This window comes from Anolis carolinensis, unplaced genomic scaffold (assembly GCF_035594765.1).
Source record: "Anolis carolinensis isolate JA03-04 unplaced genomic scaffold, rAnoCar3.1.pri scaffold_9, whole genome shotgun sequence".
NCBI lineage: Eukaryota > Metazoa > Chordata > Lepidosauria > Squamata > Dactyloidae > Anolis > Anolis carolinensis.
In genome coordinates this window covers 28,461,207-28,483,216 of record NW_026943820.1, presented here as the reverse complement: position 1 = coordinate 28,483,216, position 22,010 = coordinate 28,461,207, and the positions used below count along the sequence as shown (strand labels likewise).

General features: G+C 41.2%; 1 protein-coding gene across 2 annotated transcripts; it reads left to right on the top strand.

Moving 5' to 3' along the window:
* The first annotated feature begins 45 nt into the window (after window positions 1–45).
* Window positions 46–19,265, top strand: katnb1 (katanin regulatory subunit B1). Of its 2 annotated transcripts, XM_008122919.3 has the most exons (20): window positions 46–197; window positions 4,533–4,815; window positions 5,941–6,071; window positions 6,176–6,293; window positions 6,941–7,041; window positions 7,581–7,622; window positions 7,837–7,920; window positions 8,069–8,184; window positions 9,445–9,516; window positions 9,943–10,093; window positions 11,333–11,523; window positions 11,659–11,789; window positions 12,369–12,419; window positions 12,577–12,659; window positions 13,730–13,852; window positions 14,526–14,675; window positions 15,188–15,264; window positions 16,669–16,743; window positions 17,903–18,019; window positions 18,775–19,265. In XM_008122919.3, exons 2-20 carry the CDS (start codon window positions 4,770–4,772, stop codon window positions 18,905–18,907), a joined length of 1,992 nt encoding a protein of 663 aa, XP_008121126.1. In that variant the 5' UTR covers window positions 46–197; window positions 4,533–4,769; the 3' UTR covers window positions 18,908–19,265. The 2 variants fall into 2 exon arrangements, with proteins under 2 accessions (XP_008121126.1, XP_016853808.1); XM_016998319.2 differs by lacking the exon at window positions 16,669–16,743.
* Window positions 19,266–22,010: the final 2,745 nt, after the last annotated feature.

Genomic DNA, 22,010 nt, shown 5'->3' with positions numbered 1-22,010 from the left:
GCCCCGCCCTCCGTTGCTTAAGGCGAGCGCTCCCATTGGTCGGCGGGAGCGCGAGCCAAGGAAAAGGAGAGGGCGGGACCCGCGCGGGTTTCGTTGCCAAGGCTCCGGTCGTCAAGTAGCAGCCAATCAGGGCCCGCGGAGGAGATGCCTGGCAGGCCAGACGGGCCTGGCCGAAGAAGGAGGGAAGTAGACGCCGCGTAAGTAGTAATATTTTGTATTTATTCATAGAGCTCAGGCATGGGCCAACTTGGGCCTTCAGTCCAGGTGTTTTGGACTTCAACTCCCAGCATTCCTAACCGCCTCAGGCCCTTTCCTTTCCCCCCTCAGCCGCTTAAGCGGCTGAGGGGGGAAAGGAAGGGGCCTGAGGCGATTAGGAATGCTGGGAGTTGAAGTCCAAAACACCTGGACTGAAGGCCCAAGTTGGCCCATGCCTGGTACATCTTATAGTCCTTCATCGAGCTTGTCAATGTAGCCTGTAAATGTATTTGACTGTCTTTCCTATTATTATTATTATTATTATTATTATTAATTTCCCCCAGAGGCCATCCAGTCGATCCCCTTCTGCCATAAAGGAAGGCACAACTAAATCACTCCCGACATGTGGCCATCCAGCCTCTGCTTAACAACAACAACAATAATAATAATAATCTATGTATTGTCAAAGGCTTTCATGGCCGGAAAAACTGGGTTGCTATGCGTCTTTTGGGCTGCCTGGCGATGTTCCAGAAGCATTCTCTCCTGACGTTTCGCCCACATCTGTGGCAGGCACCCTCAGAGGTTGTGAGGTACAGTAGAGTCTCACTTATCCAAGCTAAACGGGCTGGCAGAATCTTGGATAAGCAAATATCTTGGATAATAAGGAGGGATTAAGGAAAAGCCTATTAAACATTAAATTAGGTTATGATTTTACAAATTAAGCACCAAAACATCATGTTATACAACAAATTTGACAGAAAAAGTAGTTCAATACGCAGGAATGTCATGTTGTAATGTCTTTTGGGTTGTCTGGCCATGTTCCAGAAGCATTCTCTCCTGACGTTTCGCCCACATCTGTGGCAGGCACCCTCAGAGGTTGTGACGTACAGTAGAGTCTCACTTATCCAAGCTAAACGGGCCAGCAGAAGCTTGGATAAGCAAATATCTTGGATAATAAGGAGGGATTAAGGAAAAAGCCTATTAAACATTAAATTAGGTTATGATTTTACAAATTAAGCACCAAAACATCATGTTATACAACAAATTTGACAGAAAAAGTAGTTCAATACGCAGAAATGTCATGTTGTAATGTCTTTTGGGTTGTCTGGCCATGTTCCAGAAGCATTCTCTCCTGACGTTTCGCCCACATCTGTGGCAGGCACCCTCAGAGGTTGTGACGTACAGTAGAGTCTCACTTATCCAAGCTAAACGGGCCAGCAGAATCTTGGATAAGCGAATATCTTGGATAATAAGGAGGGATTAAGGAAAAGCCTATTAAACATCAAATGAGGTTATGATTTTACAAATTAAGCACCAAAACATCATGTTATACAACAAATTTGACAGAAAAAGTAGTTCAATACGCAGGAATGTCATGTTGTAATTACTGTATTTACAAATGTAGCACCAAAATATCACGATATATTGAAAACATTGACTACAAAAATGGCTTGGATAATCCAGAGGCTTGGATAAGTGAGAGACTACTGTATGTTGAAAATTAGGCAAGGGAGGTTTATGTATCTGTGTAAAGTCCAGGGTGGGAAAAGGAAAGAACTCTTGTCTGTTGGAGGCAGGTGTGGATGGACAACATATAAAAAACTAAAACAAGGCCCTACCAACAAAATAACCAGGAAAATTAACACTGATCAAGAACTCGTCAATCAACTTTGACATACGCCAACAACTGTTCAAATTGGAAGCCCTCCCACCTACGTTTTATGGACTCCCCAAATTCCACAAGGACTCCACCCTGCTCAGACTTATCATGAGTGCCATTGGATCCCTGACTTATGATTTGGCAAAAATTTTAGCCGCACAGTTGCAAATCCATATTGGGCTCACTATGCACTTCATCAAGGACTCAACCCACTAGATAGAAAAATATCAGCAGCCTCAAGCTCAACTCCAACGACAAACTGATCAGCTTCGATGTGGTGTCTCTGTTGACCAAAGTCCCAGTAGCAGACACCATCACACTAATTAAAAGACATCACAACCCTGTTTCTCCATTGCCTCACCACAAGCTCCTTCCAGTGGGACAGTGAATTCTATGAACAGAAAGATGGAATAGCCATGGGGAGCCCTCTCAGCCCAGTCATAGCAAAATTCTACTTGGAACGCTTTAAAAAACAAGCCCTGGAAACAGCAAAAACAGCAAAAAGAAAAAAAGAAAAGCCCACTACATGGTTCAGATTTGTGGATAACACCTTCACTATTTGGAGCCATGGAGAAGAAAAACTCAACCAGTTCCTGGACCACAGCATCCACCTAAGCATCCAGTTCACCACAGAAATAGAAGATGAAAGAAAACTGCAATTTCGAGATGTCCTAGTCATCCGCAAACCCAATCAACAATTGGGCCACACAGAAAACGTACACACAGAGAGATATACCTACATAAACAAGAGTCATAGCCATCTTGAAACCAGACAAAGACCGTAATGATCCAAAAAGCTATAGACCAATCTTCTTGTTGTGCCATCTTTATAAAGTTCTGGAGAGACTTACTTTGCAAAGAATTATGGAAAAAATAGACCCATCTATGATCCCACAGCAAGCTGGTTTCAGGAAAGGGAAAAGCTGCACATCACAAGTTTTGAACCTGACTCACCATATAGAAGATGCCTTTAAAAGACAGCAAATTATAGGAGCTGTTTTTATAGATCTGTCAGCAGCTTATGACACCATAAATAATCGCCTTCTCCTGAGAAAAATGTATAATACCACAAAGGATTACCCCCTCACCTGCTTCATAGGAGCTTTTTTCTTGAGTTCCAGGGTCAGTGAAGCAGATGGCAAAAAAAGAACAGCCAGCCTCAGGGGAGCGTGCTTACTCCATCAGTATTTAACATTTACACAAATGATTAGCCACTGCCAGAAGGGAGAGAGAGTTTCATCTATGATGATGTTCATGCCATCACTGCTCAAGCAGGGAACTTTGAAATGGTTGAACAGAACCTCTCTGAAGCTTTAGGTGCTCTTACTGCCTATTATAGGGAAAACCAGCTGATTCCTAACCCTTCTAAAATGCAGACGTGCAGTTTTCGCCTTAAGAACAGACAAGCATCTCGGGCTCTGAGGTTGACCTAGGAAAGAATCCCATTGGAGAATTGCAGTACATCAAAATACCTGCGAGTTACCATGGACCGTGCTCTGACTTACAAGAAGCACTGCTTGGCTATCAAGCAAAAAGTGGGCGCTAGAAATAACATTGTATGAAAGCTGACTGGCACAACCTGGAGATCACAACCAGATACAATGAAGACCTCTGCCCTTGCGTTTTGTTGCTCTGCTGCCGAGTATGCATGCCCAGTATAGAATACATCTCACCATATTAAAACAGTGGATGTAGCTCTTAATGAGACATGCCACATTATTACAGGATGTCTACGCCCAGCACTGCAGAAGTATTTATACTGTTTAGCCGGTATTGCATCATCTGACATCCATTCGAAAGTAGCAGCCTGTGATGAAAGGACCAAAGCATTGATATCTCCGGCCCATCCCCTGCTTGTATATCAGCCAGCATGCTAATGCCTTAAATCAAGAAATAGCTTCCTAAGATCTACAGAGATACTTGCAGGAACACATCAGCAAGCGAGAGTCCAAAAGTGGCAGCCTAAAACCCAGAACCTTAATCAGTGGCTGAGACCGTGGGAACCCAGAAGAGGGCTGACTTATTTTTATCCCACTTTCCAAGCTATTTGCTTGCATTGTTGTTGTTAGCAATACTGTTGTCATTATTATTTAAAGAGAAAAAGCAGAATATTATTACTGTTATTAACAATGATAGTGAATAGTGAAGATGCTACTGTTCTTGTTGATGTTGTTATTATTATCAGTGGTGGCTCCTCAACTGTGGAACTCTCTCCCCAATGAAATTAGATCAGTGCCCTCCCTTCTGGCCTTCAGAAAAAAAGTAAAAACTTGGCTATGGGACCAAGCGTTTGGGCAATAAGAAAAAAAAGGGAATGATCAGACATTATGTTCTATAGAGCTTGATATTGGAATGGCTCTGAATTATGATTTTAGGATTATGTGATTTCAATGTTTATATTAATATGTTTTAACTCTATGTTTTAATGTTTAATATTATTGCATTTTAATTATTATTATTATTATTATTGATAGTAATAATGAATAGTGAAGAAGGGAGTAAGACAAAGGAGATGGACTAAGGGGTAATATATATGCAAACAGTTCTAGGAAATGATAGCTTTAATTACGAAACTGATCTGCAAGACAACCTTTTCACAGCTGTTCTTTAATCTCATTTAATGAGTCTCTTCCAAACCAGTTGACGGAATCTTTCTTCTTCCTTCCTTCTTCTTCAGGTTGTTACTAGAGCTGCTTCCTGGTCTCCACCTCTCTTCCTAGAGAATCCAAGTAAAAGAAGCCATCTCTATCGTCCAAACTTTGTCCTTTTACAAATAAAACGTTGCCGAATCCGCTGCAGGACGGAAGACAAACCGGAGTCGGGCTTCTGGGGGGTTGAGCCCCATCAATGCTGCTGAAGACAAGGCCTCTTTGGCGGAAGAAGAAGAAGAGGGCCCTTTCTTCTCAGCGGCCCCATGATGGCCACTGCCGCCGTCGCCACCAAGACGGCCTGGAAGCTGCGTGAGTTGCATCTCCTCTTACCTTATCTGTTCCGTCCGCACTGACCGTTTAATGCAGTTTGAAGCTGGTTTCCAACTGCAGTGATCAGGCAGCCAGCTCTAAGGAAAGCATGCAAAATCAAGCCCTCCATATGGTTTGTCTTGTTCCCCATCCAGGCCTCGAACTAGTTCCAGGTTTCTGTTGTACGTCAGTCACCAGAGGCTGATGTTTAACTGACCATTTAGAAAGGATTGTGAGCTTTCCTATGGCATAAAGTGATGAGCTCTCAAATCTGGGAAATGATGGTTTTCTCTGTGAGAAAACCCGCTTGGAAAGTGCAGGGCCTCAAGGGCATTCAGGGGAGTCAGAAGTAGCAACAGCGGATAAGGAATCGAGAGAAGAACTGAATGATTAGGAGGGTTCCCATGAGAACCCTTCAGCTACGGAGATCAACAAAAGTCTTTGTTTACAAATCAGAGCCGAAAATAGATTGTGTCATTCAGAGAGATTACTTGGAAAATTGTGAAAGAAATTCACAGGAAATGGGATGCTTTCATGGGTGTCTATTAAGCAATAAGTTGTTTACCTTAAGGTCAGTTCAGGCAATGCTGTGTTAGAGTGAGAAGCTAAGCCTGAGTTCTCTTATTCCTGGTTCAAGTCAAGCTTTGATTTTGGATTTAATATATCCTGGAAATTTTCTATGTTCCTTTCCATGTACTCCTGTTCAAGTATTACTACTTATATCTTCCTGATTGTGCTTATGCTATAATCCTATAGTCTATACACATAATAAAAGTGAAAAATGTGTACGTGTATATGTGGCGGGGGTGTCCACTTACACAGACAGCCTCCCACCTCCGCAAACAGCTAGAGCTTCCGCTGAGCTGGAGCCATAAATGACCCTAACATCCCAAAACAAATAATGCCTTCTTCTAGTAACCTAGGAACCACTGGATCCTCAAGCTAGCATAATATAACAATAAATATAATAATAATATAATATAATGTGATGCAGTATGCCCATTCAGAAGAAACATTTTTTTTACAGTTTAATAAACTTTCCTCATGTTTTTGTGATAAAAGCAATTAGGATATGACATTGATAACCCAGGAACAAAAGTTGTGTGGCTTTCCTTTTCCTTGCAGAGGAGATCACAGCTCACAGCAGCAGTGTCTCTTCCCTGGTTCTGGGCAAGAGCTCTGGGCGACTTCTTGCCACCGGTGGAGAAGACTGCCGGGTCAATATCTGGTCCGTCAACAAGCCCAACTGCATCATGGTGAGGCCTGGCTCCTTTGTGAAGGGAGCAAAGGAGGAAAGAGAGGTCCTTTGGTGGCTTCACGGCTTGTTTTGATTATCTGTTTGTTGGTTTGTTTTGTCCAGAGCCTGACAGGCCACACCACGCCGGTGGAGAGCGTGAAGATCAACACCAATGAAGAGCTGATCGTTGCCGGGTCTCAGTCCGGCTCTATTCGCATCTGGGACCTGGAGGCTGCCAAAAGTAAGTCCGGCATTGAGTCTTGCACCATTATTATTATTATTAATATTAATATTTCTAGATCAGGCCTCACAAATGCTGCCTTGGCCACTTATTCCTCTGCTTTTTCACTGGACAAGGTACCGGTCTTATGGTTACTTGTTGTATGCCTTCACATTTCTAATAATAATAATAACAACAATAATAGTAATATGTCTAGGCCATTATAACCCATCTCAAGCCTCAAAGAGAGGCATGTAATAAATCAATAAATAAATGTTTTTGCTGTTATTATTATTTAACCTTGTTGGACCCTGCCTCAAGCCGCAAGGGGAGATAGGTAATAAATCTATTATTCGTGTTATTTAATCCTGTTGTACCCCATCTCAAGCCACATGGAGAGGCATCTGATACATCATCATTATTAATATTATTTAATCTTGTACCCTGCCTCAAGGAGGAGTGGATAATAAATTTGTTGTTGTTGTTATAAAATACAGATTAAATCAGTTATCGCATGACTACAAATCCCATCAGAATAACAACTGCTGTGGGATACCAGAATTGGGAACTGCAGCTTAGAAACAGGTCCCAGTCTTCCTAGCCAATCCCAATCCTCTTCCTTCCTTTCTCGATGGTTTTTCCTCCCTTCCTTTGCTTTGCTTTCCTAGTTCTCCGCACCTTAATGGGCCACAAAGCCAACATCTGCAGCCTGGACTTCCATCCGTTCGGGGGTTTCGTGGCCTCGGGATCCATGGACACCAACATTAAGGTGAGGCCTTCGCTGCCTTTCATTTATGGCCATGAGAGTGCGGATGAGCTCCCTCTGTCAGCTCCAGCTCCATTCGGGGACATGAGAGAAGCCTCCCACAAGGATGGTAAAAACATCAAAACATCCGGGCATCCCTTGGGCAATGTCCTTGCAGACGGCCAATTCTCTCACACCAGAAGCGACTTGCAGTTTTTCAAGCCGCTCCTGACACGAAAAAAAAAAATTTGAATAGCCTTAGTCTCTTTTATCATTTCAAGCCGATGTTTTGAGAACATTTCAGGACTCTTCTTAGGTTCTCATTAGTACATTAGTGTTATATATAGTTTAATCAACCAGAAATCTATTATATCTGCTATATATCTTTATCCTTTTACTACCCAGTTTCTCTTCTATGTGGGGTTTGACCACATTTACCACCTTAACCACATATGTGTGTATCCATTTTCAAATTCTTAGTGGTCGGGTTCAAGATAACATTCTAAATCTGTTGAACCACATTAACCACATTATTTAATCATTCTTTTTTCCCTTTCGTGCAGCTTTGGGATGTGAGAAGGAAAGGCTGCGTCTTCAGGTACAAGGTAAGAAGCGGGATAATAATAATAATATTATTAATTGTATTTCTTACCCTTCTTTCCTTGTGGCTCGAGGTCACAGCACAGTCATGTTTTGACAGTTTAATACACTTTTCCTGTGTTTTTATGATGGAACTAATTAGTAATTGACATTTATAACCGAGGTACAAAAAAACTGTTCCATAGTGAAATCTTCATGGCGTCTCTTGTGCCTTTGCAGGGCCACTCGCAGGCCGTCCGCTGCCTCCGCTTCAGCCCAGACGGGAAATGGCTGGCGTCTTCCTCGGACGATCACACAGTGAAGGTGATTCTCCTCTGGCCTCTCGTCCCTTTTACGGCTGCTTTGGCCACTCTGTCCTTCTGCATCCAATATACTCTCCTTTAATCAGCCAGGAAAGATAAGGCTTTTGGAGGCCTAATGCTTCTCTCTGTCTCTCTCTATATATATTCAGCTCTGGGACTTGGCTGCTGGGAAGATTATGTTTGAGTTCGCGGGACACACGGGGCCAGTGAACATGGTGGAATTCCATCCCAACGAATACCTTTTGGCCTCGGGGAGCTCCGACAGGTGAGCATTTAAATGCAATGATCACAGAAGGTGACGTGAAACCTTCTGACAGCAAAATAAACATCACAGAGGTGCTCACCCTTCCATATGGTCTCCAAAGAGTGTGTGTGTGCACGCACACAAATTCAACTTAAGAACAAACCTACAGAACATCTCTTGTCTGTAACTTGGGGACTGCCTGTATTTTTATTGTGCTGTAACTTTATATCCAATATTTCATCTTTTTTTTCTTTCATTCTTTATATTTGCTGCCAGTGAGAATGTTTGTTGTTTCTCCCCTTTTTTCCCCTCAAACCTCAAGGTTTGAAATATTATCTGGAACCAACGTATGAGCTGCAGGCACTGGAACAATTCCAGATAAAGGTGCCGATGATGGGTGGTGGTAATAATAATAACAAGAATAATAGTAGTAATAGTAATAATGACAATAGTAGTGATGATAGTAATCATAGTATTCATAAAAATAATAAAAATGGCACAATTCCAGATAGAGGTGCTGATGATTGGTAATGGTGGTAATAATAATAACAAAAATAATAGTAATTATAAAAATAATAGTAATGATAATAGTAGTGTTAATAGTAATCATAATATTGGTAAAAATAATAAAAATGATGCAATTCCAGATAGAGGCGCTGATGGTTGGTACTGATAGTAATAATAATAAGAATAATAGTACTGATAATAATATGAATAGTAATAATGATAATAGTAGTGATAGTAGCAATCATAATATTTGTAAAAATAATAAAAATGACACAATTCCAGATAGAGGTGCTGATGATTGGTAATAGTGGTAATAATATCAAGAATAGTAATAATGATAATAATAATATAATTTTATTTATTTATTACCCACTTGAGCCAGTCAGCCTATTGAGCTCCATAGAAGTGTGCCTATCTCTCTGGATGGGGCTGGAGTGCTTATCACTTCCTTGACGCAGCAGCCCTATCTGTCACCAGATGGGTCCCTTTTGCACAAGGCCTTATCAGCCCCTCTTTTGTCCTGGATAAAGGCCTGTTCTCCCTCATTACGGTGATACCTCTTTATGGGCTTCCCTCGAAACCCATTGGAAAGCTCAGGTTGGACTAAGGCAGCCGAAATGAACCACGTGGCATTCCTTGCCTCCGCTTTGGGCTCTGTGCTCCTTCCAGCGCTGCCTTTTACTCCTGGAGACCTCTCTTAGTTATCTAACAGTGTGGTGGCTTTTGGGATTTCTAATACCTTTCCACTTGTTTTGTGTGTGTTTCCCTTTCCAGAATGATCAGGTTCTGGGACTTGGAGAAGTTCCAGGTGGTGAGCTGCATCGAGGAAGAGGCCACACCTGCCAGGTGAGTGAGCGCCTTAAAAAGTTGTATAAAAGAGCAAGGAAATCCTCTGTTTTGGGGACCACAATTTCAGAGTGCTTTTGTGAGCCACCCCGAGGCACATATGGATGTACCATCCTTTATTTAATCCTCAGTGGCTTATTATCCCTATGACCATATATAAATGTTGGGCTGGGGTCCTGTACCATTTTAATATGAATTTTCCTTTCCATTTCTTTGTATTTCTCCATTTTAATTTTTGTGATCTCCTTCATTAATCTCTCTGTTATTTGACTTGTGAGTGGGTGGGACTTCTTTCTGCCATCTAGTATGACTGACAGGTTGGGGGATTCTGGCTGTTGTGGCCCAGAAAAGGGAACCATTTTCAAGCCCCGGCAGCAGAGACATTACCTGCCGCCTACCTGAGCTTCTGCTCTCCCTCTCCTCCAGGTGCGTCCTCTTCAACCCGGACGGCTGCTGCCTCTTTGCCGGCTGCCAGGACGCCCTGCGAGTTTACGGCTGGGAACCGGAGCGCTGCTTCGACGTAGTGCCCGTCAGCTGGAGCAAAGTGGCTGACCTCTCCATCTGCAACAACCAGTTGGTGAGTCACTCAAGGGGCCACTGTCCCTTTGCATCACATAGGGCACCCCATTTTTCCTCTTCTCAAAGGCCTTTAGTATCCTTTTGGCAGGGAAAGGTGGCAGCTGCTTCCGACTTACAGTGACCCTAAGGCAAACCTATAATGGGGTTTTTTCTCTTCCCAGGCAAGGTTTGTTCATAGTATTATTATTATTATTATTATTGACACAACAACATTGTATGACACAGCAAACAAGATAGATATGCTGGATTTCGTATCACAAAATCACAAGTCAAACACTTCCCAAGCGTCTAGGACTGTGTGATGTATATTATTTTATTATGACACAGCAAACAAGATAGATATGCTGGATTTCGTATCACAAAATCACAAGTCAAACACTTCCCAAGCGTCTAGGACTGTGTGATGTTTATTATTATTATTATTATTATTATTATTATTATTATTATTATTATTATTATTATTATGAAGGCCCTTAGCATCCTTCTGGCAGGCAAAGGTGACAGTTGTTTCCAATTTAGAGTGACCCTAGAGTGACCCAAATCTATCATGGGTTTCATTTTTTTTTCTTTCCCAGAAAGATTTGTTTATAATATTATTATTATTATTATTATTATTAGTAGTAGTAGTAGTAGTAGTAGTATTTTAAATGCATCTTTCTGACAGGCAAAGGTGGCAGTTGTTTCTGACTTAAAGTGACCATAAACCAAGCCTATCATGGGTTTCCTTTTGTCTTTCCTGGCGAGATTTGTTCAAAGGAGATTTTGTCATTTTTATTTTTATTGTTGTTATTAAGCAGCAACTGGGGGGCCATCTGTCAGGGGTGTTTTGTTTGTGCTTTTCCTGCCTGGCAGAAGTGGGTTCGACTGCATGAGCCTATGATTCATTATTACTACTACTATTATTCTAAAGGCCCTTGGCATCCTTATGGCAAGCAAGGGTGGCAGTTGTTTCTGACTTAGAGTGACCCTAAGGCAAAGCTATCATGTTCTTTTTCTCTTCCCCAGCACGATTTGTTCATATTATTATTATTATTATTATTCTAAAAGCATCCTTATGGAAATAGCAACCTTCTTCAAGCCACCACTAGTAATTTGTTTGTATATGATTCTGTTTGTTTACTGTATTGTATATGTATGTCTTTGGTATGCAGCTTTCCTTTTACTCTATGTTTCTTGAGGTTGTGGGAGGGGCTACAGACCACATGATCAGATCTGGGACTTGCCTTCTCTTTCCCAGATCGGCGTCTCTTTCTCGCAAAGCGTGGTCTCCTCCTTCGTGGTGGACCTCAACCGTGTCACCAGATCTGGCTCCGGCCTCCAGGGCCTGATCCGGGATGACCGACCCCCCGCGCAGCAGCTCCCGCCAACTGGATCCTCCCTGCGGCGCATCTACGAACGGCCCTCCACCGCATGCAGCAAACCTCAGCGGTGAGCAGCACTTGGCGGTCTCTCAGTGGTTTGGGTTTCAGGTCCCTCCATCCCCACTCGCTGGGGCTGATGAGATGGCCGGTCTGAAACACTTTTGCCAGCCGGAGACAGAACCGTGCAAACCTTGTGTTGCAGAGTCAAGCACAACTCGGAGAGCGAGAGGCGCAGCCCCAGCAGCGAAGACGACCGGGAAGAGAAGGAATCCACCGCCGAAATCCAGAACCCAGAGGACTACCAAGAGATCTTCCAGCCAAAGAATTCCATCAGTGAGTGGAACCCAGAATTATAATAATGAGAATAGTAGCAATAATAGTAATAATATCCAGAATGCAGTGGCTTACCAAGAGATTTTCCAACCAACGAATTCCATCAGTGAGTGGGACCCAGAATTATAATTATGAGAATAGTAACAACAACAATAATAATATCCAGAATGCAGTGCATTACCAAGAGATCTTCCGGCTAAAGAATTCCATCAGTGAGTGGGAGCCATAATAATAATAATTATAATAATAATAATCCAGCATATATATTTCGTTGGCTGTGTCATACTCTGTCTTTGTGTCAATAATAATAATAATAATAATAGTAATAATGAAATCCATTGGGACAAAAAGATCTTCCAGCCCAAGAATTTAATCTGTGAGTGCGAACCAAAATAATCATCCTGGCTTCATTTAGTTATGGATAATGTGGCCTTCCTCTTCTTTCCCAAACACAGTATTCATGGTTTCGTTTATCCACTTCTTCAGTCTGGGAGCGACTGTAGAGAGAGAGGCGTTATTTGGCTATATTTTGCAAAAGAAAAGCCATCCCAAACCATTTTTTTCTCTCTCTCCTTGCAGCCCGAACTCCTCCGCACAAGAGTGAGCCTTTTCCTGCACCTCCGGAAGATGGTGAGTTGGGGACTTGAGTTGGGGACTTGAGAAACCCCTATGCTCCTGGCATGGGTGTTGACTCCCCTTTTGCCGGCATCGCCCGTGGTGAGGTATTCTGGAGTCGTAATCCGGCAACGTATCCAGACTCCATGCTTTGCTTCCTTTTTCACCGTAGAACCACCGCCGGTTGCCAAAGAGGCCTCCAAGCCCAGCCAGACTGCGGACCTCCTGGCCCCCCTGCCGAGCCAAGAGAACAATGTATGTACAGCCCTGGTTATGGGACAGTCATTTCAACATCACGGCCCTTGTTATTCTCTAGCACTAAGGGAAGTTGCCCTTTGGGACAGCATTCACACTTGTCTATATATAGTTATAGATATGACTGTTATCTCTTCCTAGTCCAGGCATGTGCCAACTTTGGCCCTCCTACCAGATGTTTTGGACTGTAACTCCCACCATTCCTAACAGCCTAAGAGTCCAAAACGTGTGGAGGGAGGGCCGAAGTTGGCTCATGCCTGTCCTAGTCATTTAGACAGTAGAATAGAGGATAGTTTATAATAGGTAATACATAATAAACACAATAATAATAATAATAATAATAATAATAATAATAACAACAACAACAACCCTATGTAACATATTTTTATTCCTGGGTTAGAAATGTCATTTCCTAATTGGTTCTGTCATAAGAACATTCGAAAAGTTTATTAAACTGCACAAACTTTGCTCTTGCGGGATGTGCTACTATGCACATCCCGCTACTATAGCACATTTTGCTCTAGTTTTTCAACTCTAGGGTTCTGTTGTTGTTATTATTATTATTATTATTGAAGCTGCAGTGGCTCAATGGTTTAAACTCTTTTCCCAGCTGAACTGCTGACCTGAATGTTGATGGTTTGAAGCCACGAGATGGGGTGAGCTCCCGTCTGTCAGCTCTCTTTATGTAGCAAATTTTCCTGTTGCCTTGATCGATTGACTTATCCAGCTAAAACATGCTGACTCTCCATCAGTTCTGTACAGATTTTATTTTCCTCTGTAACGTAAGGAACTGTCTGACTTCTTTAACTTAAGGAACCATTGTATCTGATCATATAAATATATTGTTTACCTCGGAAGTATCCTGTTCAGTTATTGTCAGCAGTTTCCTCCATCAGCACTTTTCATATCTTCCATAATGCAGTTTTAGGCTTCAATCTTCTTAGGATGGCACCTTCATCATTTAGGCCTTAATATGGCCTTGCCAGATCCCAAGCATACACCAAGCATTCCATTTCAATCAAACCACAGACCACAACGATCACATGTGCTCCTTCCTTCTTTCCTTGCAGCCAGAACCTGTGCAGCGGCCACCCCTGGCCTCCTCAACTCCTTTGGCCCGGACGGAGCCTTCAGCCGTCATCCCAGCCGCCCGGAATGAACCCATTGGCCTCAAGGCCTCTGACTTCCTGCCGGTGGGTGTTACACTTGGCAGGGAATCCGGGGGGGAAAGAGAGCTATGTATATGAGAGTATGTATGTATGTATGTATGTGTGCGTGTGTGTGTATACACACACCTTTTCCTACGTTGTCTGAAACGTATATATGTATAAAAATCTGTATGTATATATGCGTATATATGTGTTCAGTTCTGTAGGTTTGTTCTTATATTGAATTTGGATGTAAATTGGAACAGGGACATTAAGTGTAACTCCAGCCATAGATAGATACATAGTTATTTTAGCTTTGGACCTTTAAATGAAATGTATGACAAAATTAAGTGTTGTCTTTTTGCTACACCTAAGCAGAGCATCATCCTGAGTATTTTCTCTCTTTTCGTCCCATGATACATAGTATCTGCTAGCAAGAGATACCAAATATCCCTACAGTCAAGCACTGGGCTGATAGCATTGTGGAATAAAACCTTGTTTTACTGTCCATCCAGTTTTATGGCTTGTTTCTAGCGGATTCTGGGTTTGGGTGTTGAGGTCCTTACTGGAGGACCCTCTTTGGAGGTTCCCCATCACATCTCCCACATCTCCCACTGTTGCTAGACATTTTCAGAGATGGCCAGCTCTCTTTCTGTGGGTTGCATACTCAATGGCCCTTTATATATCTCTCTCCTTCGTTCCATCTCTCTGCCTCTAGGCCGTGAAGAACCAAAGCCTGGCAGAGATTGTGGATGAGGAGGCCGTCTCCCAGATCCGGAAGGGCCACGACACCATGTGCGTGGTGCTCACCTCCCGACACAAGAACCTGGACACTGTCAGGGCCGTCTGGAACACCGGAGACATCAAGGCAAGACACTAAAGTTACAAACTATATTATTACTAGCTGTGCCCAGCCACGCATTGCTGTGGCGAAGTATGGTGGTATGGGAAATAAATTATTGAGGAATTGATGGTAGTTAGGGTAAAGGGTCCCCTGGGCTGAGTGGGTTGCTAGGAGACCAAGTAAGCAGAGCTTAGCCTTCTAACTGGCAGCAATTGGATAAAAACAATTATTCTTCTCCCTCTAATTAGGACTTTATTTTTCTTTTCTTTTTGTTGTATCAACCTAGAGGCATGGATGAGGAGTTGTGATGTCAATTTTCGAGGTTGTGGGGTGTTTACTTTTGTTGTTTTGTCCGCTGCCGTGATGCCATCACTCTTTTATATATATAGATTATGGCTATGGCCATGGTGAAGAGGGGAAATTACGATAAATAGTCTGCATTGAAGATATAAATGCTTTGTTCCTGATGTGCTATGGGCACCATCCTCCGGCTGAGGGCCACTCAACCCCTCTCTTCTGGGTTGTCGTTTTTGCAGACCTCGGTGGACTCAGCGGTGGCCATCAATGATCTCTCAGTCGTGGTGGATCTCCTGAACATCGTCAACCAAAAGGCGTGAGTCCCTCTCTGCTCAAAGCACCTCTGTTCTTGCTCTGTTCTTGTTATACTTATATGCCACATTTTCCCTCTTAAAGAAACTCGTTGTTAGAAATATACCATGCGCCGGGCACTGGGATGAATCTTGTCTATGTGCTTAGCAGCAGGGCCTTTGCAACTTTCTCCATGTTTTTATGATAGAACCAATTAGGAAATGATAACCCAAGAACAAAAATGGTGTTACATAGAGTAATGAATAATGCTAAGGAACAAGAACAACAATAATAGGATGGATGGTGAACACAAGGCATCCTTTGCAATCCCTCCATGTTTTTATGATAGAACCAATTCAGAAACGACATTTAGAACCCAGGAACAAAAATTGTGTTTCATAGAGAAATGAATAATGGTAAGGTTGGTAAAGTCCATTAAGTCCAGTCATGTCCGGCTCTGCAGGTTGGTGCTCATCTCCATTTCTAAAGCGAACTGCCAGCGTTGTCCATAGACACCCCCAAGGTCATGTCGCTGGCATAACTGCATAATGTGCTGTTACCTTCCTATTGCAGCAATTAAAGTAGAAGGGATCTACGTTAATTGCTGCAATAATATGTTTCATGTGTATGTCTGTTTGATGTTTTTAGAGTTTTAATAGTTTAATCTAGTTATATGTTTTTGATTTAGATATGTGATATATTTTTATACATATGTGAGGCATTGAATTTTTCCATTTATTATGTTGTAAACTACTTTGAGTCCCCCCCCAGGGGTGAGAAAAGCAGTATAGAAATGCAGTTGTTAATAATAATAATAATAATAATAATAATAATACCAGAGCAGTACCTATTGATCTACTCACATTTGCATGGTTTCAAACTGCTAGGTTGGCAGAAGCTCGGGCTAACAGTGGGCACTCATTCCGCTCCCTGGATTGGAACCTGAAACCTTTGGGTCCGCAGGTTCAGCAGCTCAGTGCTTTAACACGCTGCACCACCAAAGCCTCCTGAATAATGCTAAATATTATTATTATTATTAGTAATAATAATAATAGTAAGATTGTATAGTGAACCAAGGCATCCACCACAATCCTGCCCTTGTGTTCCAGTGCTTTTACACAGAGAGCCATTCAATGTGGGGGGTTTATTCGTGTCACTTAGTGTTATTAAGTGTTTAGATCCCATCCTATATGTGGGGATTTCCGGGCAGTGTGCCTTAAAATGAATGTCATCCATTCTAAAGAAGTCAGTGAGGACAACATAAGCGGACTTAAAGCATATAAAATTATTGAATTTATTGGAATGTGAAACCAGTTAAAGGAGAAGAGTTCCTCCACAATGAGGCACAGTCATAAAAGATCCCCCTTCGCTATGAGGCTTTGGATGTCTCATTGCATCCCTCTGGACCCCATTTCTGCTCTTTTCCCAGGTCCCTTTGGAAGCTGGATCTGTGCACCGTCATCCTGCCCCAGATTGAGAAGCTCTTGCAAAGCAAATACGAAAGGTGTGTCTTGCAGAGGAGGGCAGAGGGTGCAGCATCTCAGAGACAAGGCGCAGTTTGATCTGGAGAGTGTTAAATAGGAAGACTTGCTCCAGATTGAAATGGCAAGCCTCAACCTGGAGCAACACACGGGTGTCCTGCCTGCAGGCCATAACATTATGGAACAAAATAAGAAAAATGATCTATTCCTGGTTTGAAAGTGTTATTCCTGTTTAATTGAGCAGTCCTTATTTTGAAAGCAGTTGTTCTACTCCTGAAACTTTGTTTTTCTGGCTGCCACAAACTAGGTTGAATTACTCGAGACTCGATGATGAGATATTCATTGGAAAACTATTTCAAAATGTGCTGCTGCATCATGTCTCTCCCGCAGAAACAAAGTTCTGGCAATTATATAATAAAATATAATAATAATAAAATATAATAATAAATACAACAACAACGACAATAATAATAATACTTGCTGCAGGATGTCCCTCCCGCAGAAACAAAGTTTTGGCAATCATGTAATTATATAATAAGATATAATAATAAAATATAATAATAATAATAATACTTGCTGCAGGATGTTGCTCCCACAGAAACAAAGTTTTGGCAATTTAATAAACTTTTTCCATGTTTTTATGATAGAACCAATTAAGAGATGGTATTGATAACCCAGGAGCAAAATGCATGTTACAGAGTGCTATTAGTATTACATTTATTATTATTATATTATTATATTATATAATTATATAATAAAATAAAATTGTTATATAATATGTGCTGCAGGATGTCCCTCCCGCAAATCTAAGTTATGGCAGTTTAATAAACTTTTCCCATGTTTTTATGATAGAACCAATTAGGAGATGACATGTATAAGCCAGGAAAAAAAGGTGTTACATAATGTGATATATTATAATTATTTAATTATATAATATCATTATAGGTAATATCATACAAGTATAATATAATAACGTAATGTGCTGCAGGATGTCCCTCCTGCAAAGAAAAGTTTGTGCAGTTTAATCAACTTTTCCCATGTTTTGATGATAAAACCAATTAGGAGATGACATTTATAACCCGGAAACAAAAAAAGTGGTACAGAGTGCAATGCAACCCTGCCACTCCACCATTTCCCATCCCGATTGTCCTCTTTCTTTCCCTCTTTCTCTCTCTCAATCAGTTATGTCCAGACGGGCTGCACTTCTTTGAAGCTGATCCTGCAGCGGTTCCTCCCACTGATCACCGACATCCTGGCTGCGCCGCCTTCCGTCGGGGTGGACATCTCCCGGGAGGAGAGGTAGTGCACCCTTCTGAGGGGAGGGAGGGCTGGCCTTGCTTTACCTATGGGGTCAAGGCGATATATATGTATGTGTGTGTGTGTGTGTGTGTGTGTATATATATATATATATATATATATGCTGCAGACTCCCATCAAATGATTCCTTTTCATGGCCTCCACTTATTTTATTTATTTATTTATTTACAGTATTTATATTCCGCCCTTCTCAACCCGAAGGGGATTAAGGGCGGATTACAATGCACACATAGACATGGCAAACATTCAGTGCCATTAGACATACAACATATAGACAGACACAGAGGCAATTTAACATTTTCTAGCCTCTGGCTTCATGGGGCTATGCTCAATTCCGGCTGCTTCATCACCCACTTCTGACACCGAGTCCTTGATGGTAATACAGTACTTCCTCATTCCTTTCCGCACACTGCTGGAAGGTTTTATGGTGTTGTAAATGAGTTAAATTAGCCTCCCCGCATAAAGCAGTACCTAAATTTTCTACTTGACAGATGCAACTGTCTTTCGGGCTGCTTAGCTCAACAGCAAGGTAGGCTATCAATGGTTGGGGGCTTACTCTGACCTGGGCTGGCTTCGAACTCATGACCTCTCGGTCAGTAGTGATTTATTGCAACTGGCTACTAACCAGCTGCGCCACAGCCCGGTCCTTGATTTCCAAAGTGCCAGGATTGGGATTCCTTTGGTAACGGCTTCATTAAATGTTTGTGTGGGTTTCCACTTTCCTCTTTCGACTGCAGGCTCCACAAATGCCGCCTTTGCTACAAGCAACTGAAGAACATCAGCAACGTCATCAAGAACAAGTCTGGGCTGAGCGGGCGCCACGGGAGCGCTTTCCGAGAGCTGCACCTCCTGATGGCCGTCTTGGAGTGAGAGGAGCCCCGATAACAACAACGCTGTCTACTCTTTGTGCGGTCCCTGTCTCTACCGCCAAAAGGAGGGAAAAGGCCCAGGCGGGGTTCTGCTCCCACCCCAGTGCCTTACAAGGCAAGATCTCTTCCAAGGAGGCCTTCCCGGAGCTGTGCCTCCCTCCTGCTTCCTTTTCTGCGACTCGAACCGGGTTCCGCAAGTTTCTTTGGGACGAAAGAGGTGTCCTCTTTCCCAAGTCAGTATCACAGAGGGCTGTCTCCCCCTCCACAATCCCACTCCCCTTTCACATGTGTTGGAGCCTGCTGTCAATAAAGCTATAACTTATGATGCATTGTAATAAAAAACACATATACATTCGTAATGCCTGTTTCGGACGTTCTGCGTCTCCCCAGTCTTGTAGCCTAGCGAAAATGGTGCCATTGTTAGAGCCAGCAGGTCAAATATACCCAGAAAGAAGGCACCGACATGTATCTCGGTCAGTGTAGCAGTCACAGTAATAATAAGTAGAACTGAACTGATAGGGTCATAGCAGAAGTCACAGTAATAGTAATAATAATAATAATATGGAAAATAAGTGGTGTCCTGGATCTAGCGCTGTTTGGGGAAAACTGGTGCCATTTTTTGGAAAAAGCAGCTGCAATAGACCCATAACCAGGGCTAACCTTGGAGGCATCGATATGTGTCTTGGCTAGTGTATCAGTAATAATAATAATAATAATAATAATAATAATAATAATAATAATAATAATAATAATAATAATAATAATGTGTCCTGGAACTAGAGCTGATAGTGGGGAAACTGGTGCCATTTTTGGCATTTGCAGGTCCAGTATACCCAGAAACAGGGCTACCCTTGGAGGCATTAAAATGAATCTTGGTCAGTCTAGAAGTCATAGTAATAGAAATACTCAATGCTAATCAAGCTTGTTAATTGCAACATTCACACTTGCTTCCAACAGACAAGGGTTCTTTCTCCCACTCTGGACATTATTCCACAGAGGTGTGTGTGGACTTTTATTATGTATATTTTATTGTACACTTTTATTATGTGTACAATTATTATATTTATATCCTCCTCTGTCTTTTCAGTTGGAGACTCAAAGCGGCTATGTATCTATTACTACTACTATATCCTGCTTTATATCTCCAGAAATATATGTTTTCAGAAAGACATCTATTTCTGCTTTATTGACTATTCTAAAGCCTTTTGACAATGTGGATCATAATAAATTGTGGCAAGTTCTTGCTGGAATGGGGATACCAGGTCACCTTGTCTGTCTCCTGAGGAATCTGTATGATGATCAAGTAACAACAGTAAGAACAGACCACGGAACAGGAGACTGGTTCAAGATTGAGACCCGCCCTATTCAACTTGTACGCAGAACACATCATGTGACGTACGTGCGGGTCTTGATGAACCCAAGGCTGGAGTTAAAATTGCTGGAAGAAATATTAACAACCTTAAATAGGTAGATGATACCACTTTGATGGCTGAAAGGGAGGAGGAGCTGAGGAGCCTTCTAACCAAGGTGAAAGAAGAAAGGGCAAAAGCTGGGTTGCAGTTAAAGATCAAGAAAACCATGATGATGGCAACCAGCATGTTACTGGGGCCTAATATATCTATATATATAAAAGAGTGATGGCATCACGGCAGCGGACAAAACAACAAAAGTAAACACCCCACAACCTCGAAAATTGACATTGCAACCCCTCATCCATGCCTCTAGGTTGATACAACAAAAAGAAAAGAAAAATAAATTCTTAATTAGAGGGAGAGGAATAATTGTTTTTATCCAATTGCTGCCAGTTAGAAGGCTAAGCTCCGCCCACTTGGTCTCCTAGCAACCCACTCAGCCCAGTGTTAATAAAATGATAAAAAAATAAATACAAATAATACAATAAAAAATTATTAAAAACACTAAAATAATTAATACAATAAAATACTATAACAAAATGACTAAAAATAATACAACAAAATAATAAAATATAATAAATAAAAAAGATAAGTGACAATAAAATTAATTTTAAAAAATACAAATAACGTCAAATAAAAATTCCACAACAAGTTTTAACCGATACCACCACCACTTTGCCACAGCAACGCGTGGCCGGGCACAGCTAGTGTATTATATAGCATGTTATAGAGGGGACTAATCCAGTTTCTGTCTACATCATCCTAATGGGCCTATATTGCCATATCATCTACTTCAAGCCAGGATATAAATACAATAATAACAATAATGATAGATACATTTGAGTCTCTTTCGGGACACATGAAGCAGGATATAAATAATTATAATAAATACATAGCCACTTTGAATCTCCTGGAGATGTTGTTTATTATATATATACATACATACACATAATATACAATGTAATATACAATAATATATAATAATATAATATATTGTATATACATATATTGATAATATGTATATATATATATATATATATATATATATATATATATCTACATACATACACATAATATACAATATAATATACAATAATATATAATAATATAATATATTGTACAGTAGAGTCTCACTTATCCAACACTTGCTTATCCAACGTTCTGGATTATCCAACACATTTTTGTAGTCAATGTTTTCAATATAACGTGATATTTTGGTGCTAATTTTGTAAATACAGTAATTACAACATAACATTATTGCGTATTGAAATACTTTTTCTGTCAAATTTGTTGTATAACATGATGTTTTGGTGCTTAATTTGTAAAATCATAACCTATTTTGATGTTTAATAGGCTTTTTCTTAATCTCTCCTTATTATCCAACATATTCGCTTATCCAACGTTCTGCCGGCCCATTTATGTTGGATAAGTGAGACTCTACTGTATATACATATATTGATAATACTGTAATGTGCAATATAATACTAATAATTAAATATATATTATATATTACATGTAATATTACTAATTATATTTCAGTATAGTGGTATAGTACAATACTGTATAGTAATATATAATGCTAATATTGTGCTATGCTAATAATACAATTTGTAAGCCGCTCTGTTGTAAATAAATAAATATACACTAGGTTGTTGTATGTTTCCCGGGCTGTATGGCCATGTTCCAGAAGCA

Excerpts from the sequence above, each read along its gene's own strand:
- katnb1 (XM_008122919.3), top strand. The coding sequence starts at position 4,770 with ATGATGGCCACTGCCGCCGTCGCCACCAAGACGGCCTGGAAGCTGC. Across the intron at positions 7,921-8,068 it reads CGGACGATCACACAGTGAAG|CTCTGGGACTTGGCTGCTGG; the intron begins GTGATTCTCCTC and ends ATATATATTCAG. Across the intron at positions 14,676-15,187 it reads GGAACACCGGAGACATCAAG|ACCTCGGTGGACTCAGCGGT; the intron begins GCAAGACACTAA and ends TCGTTTTTGCAG.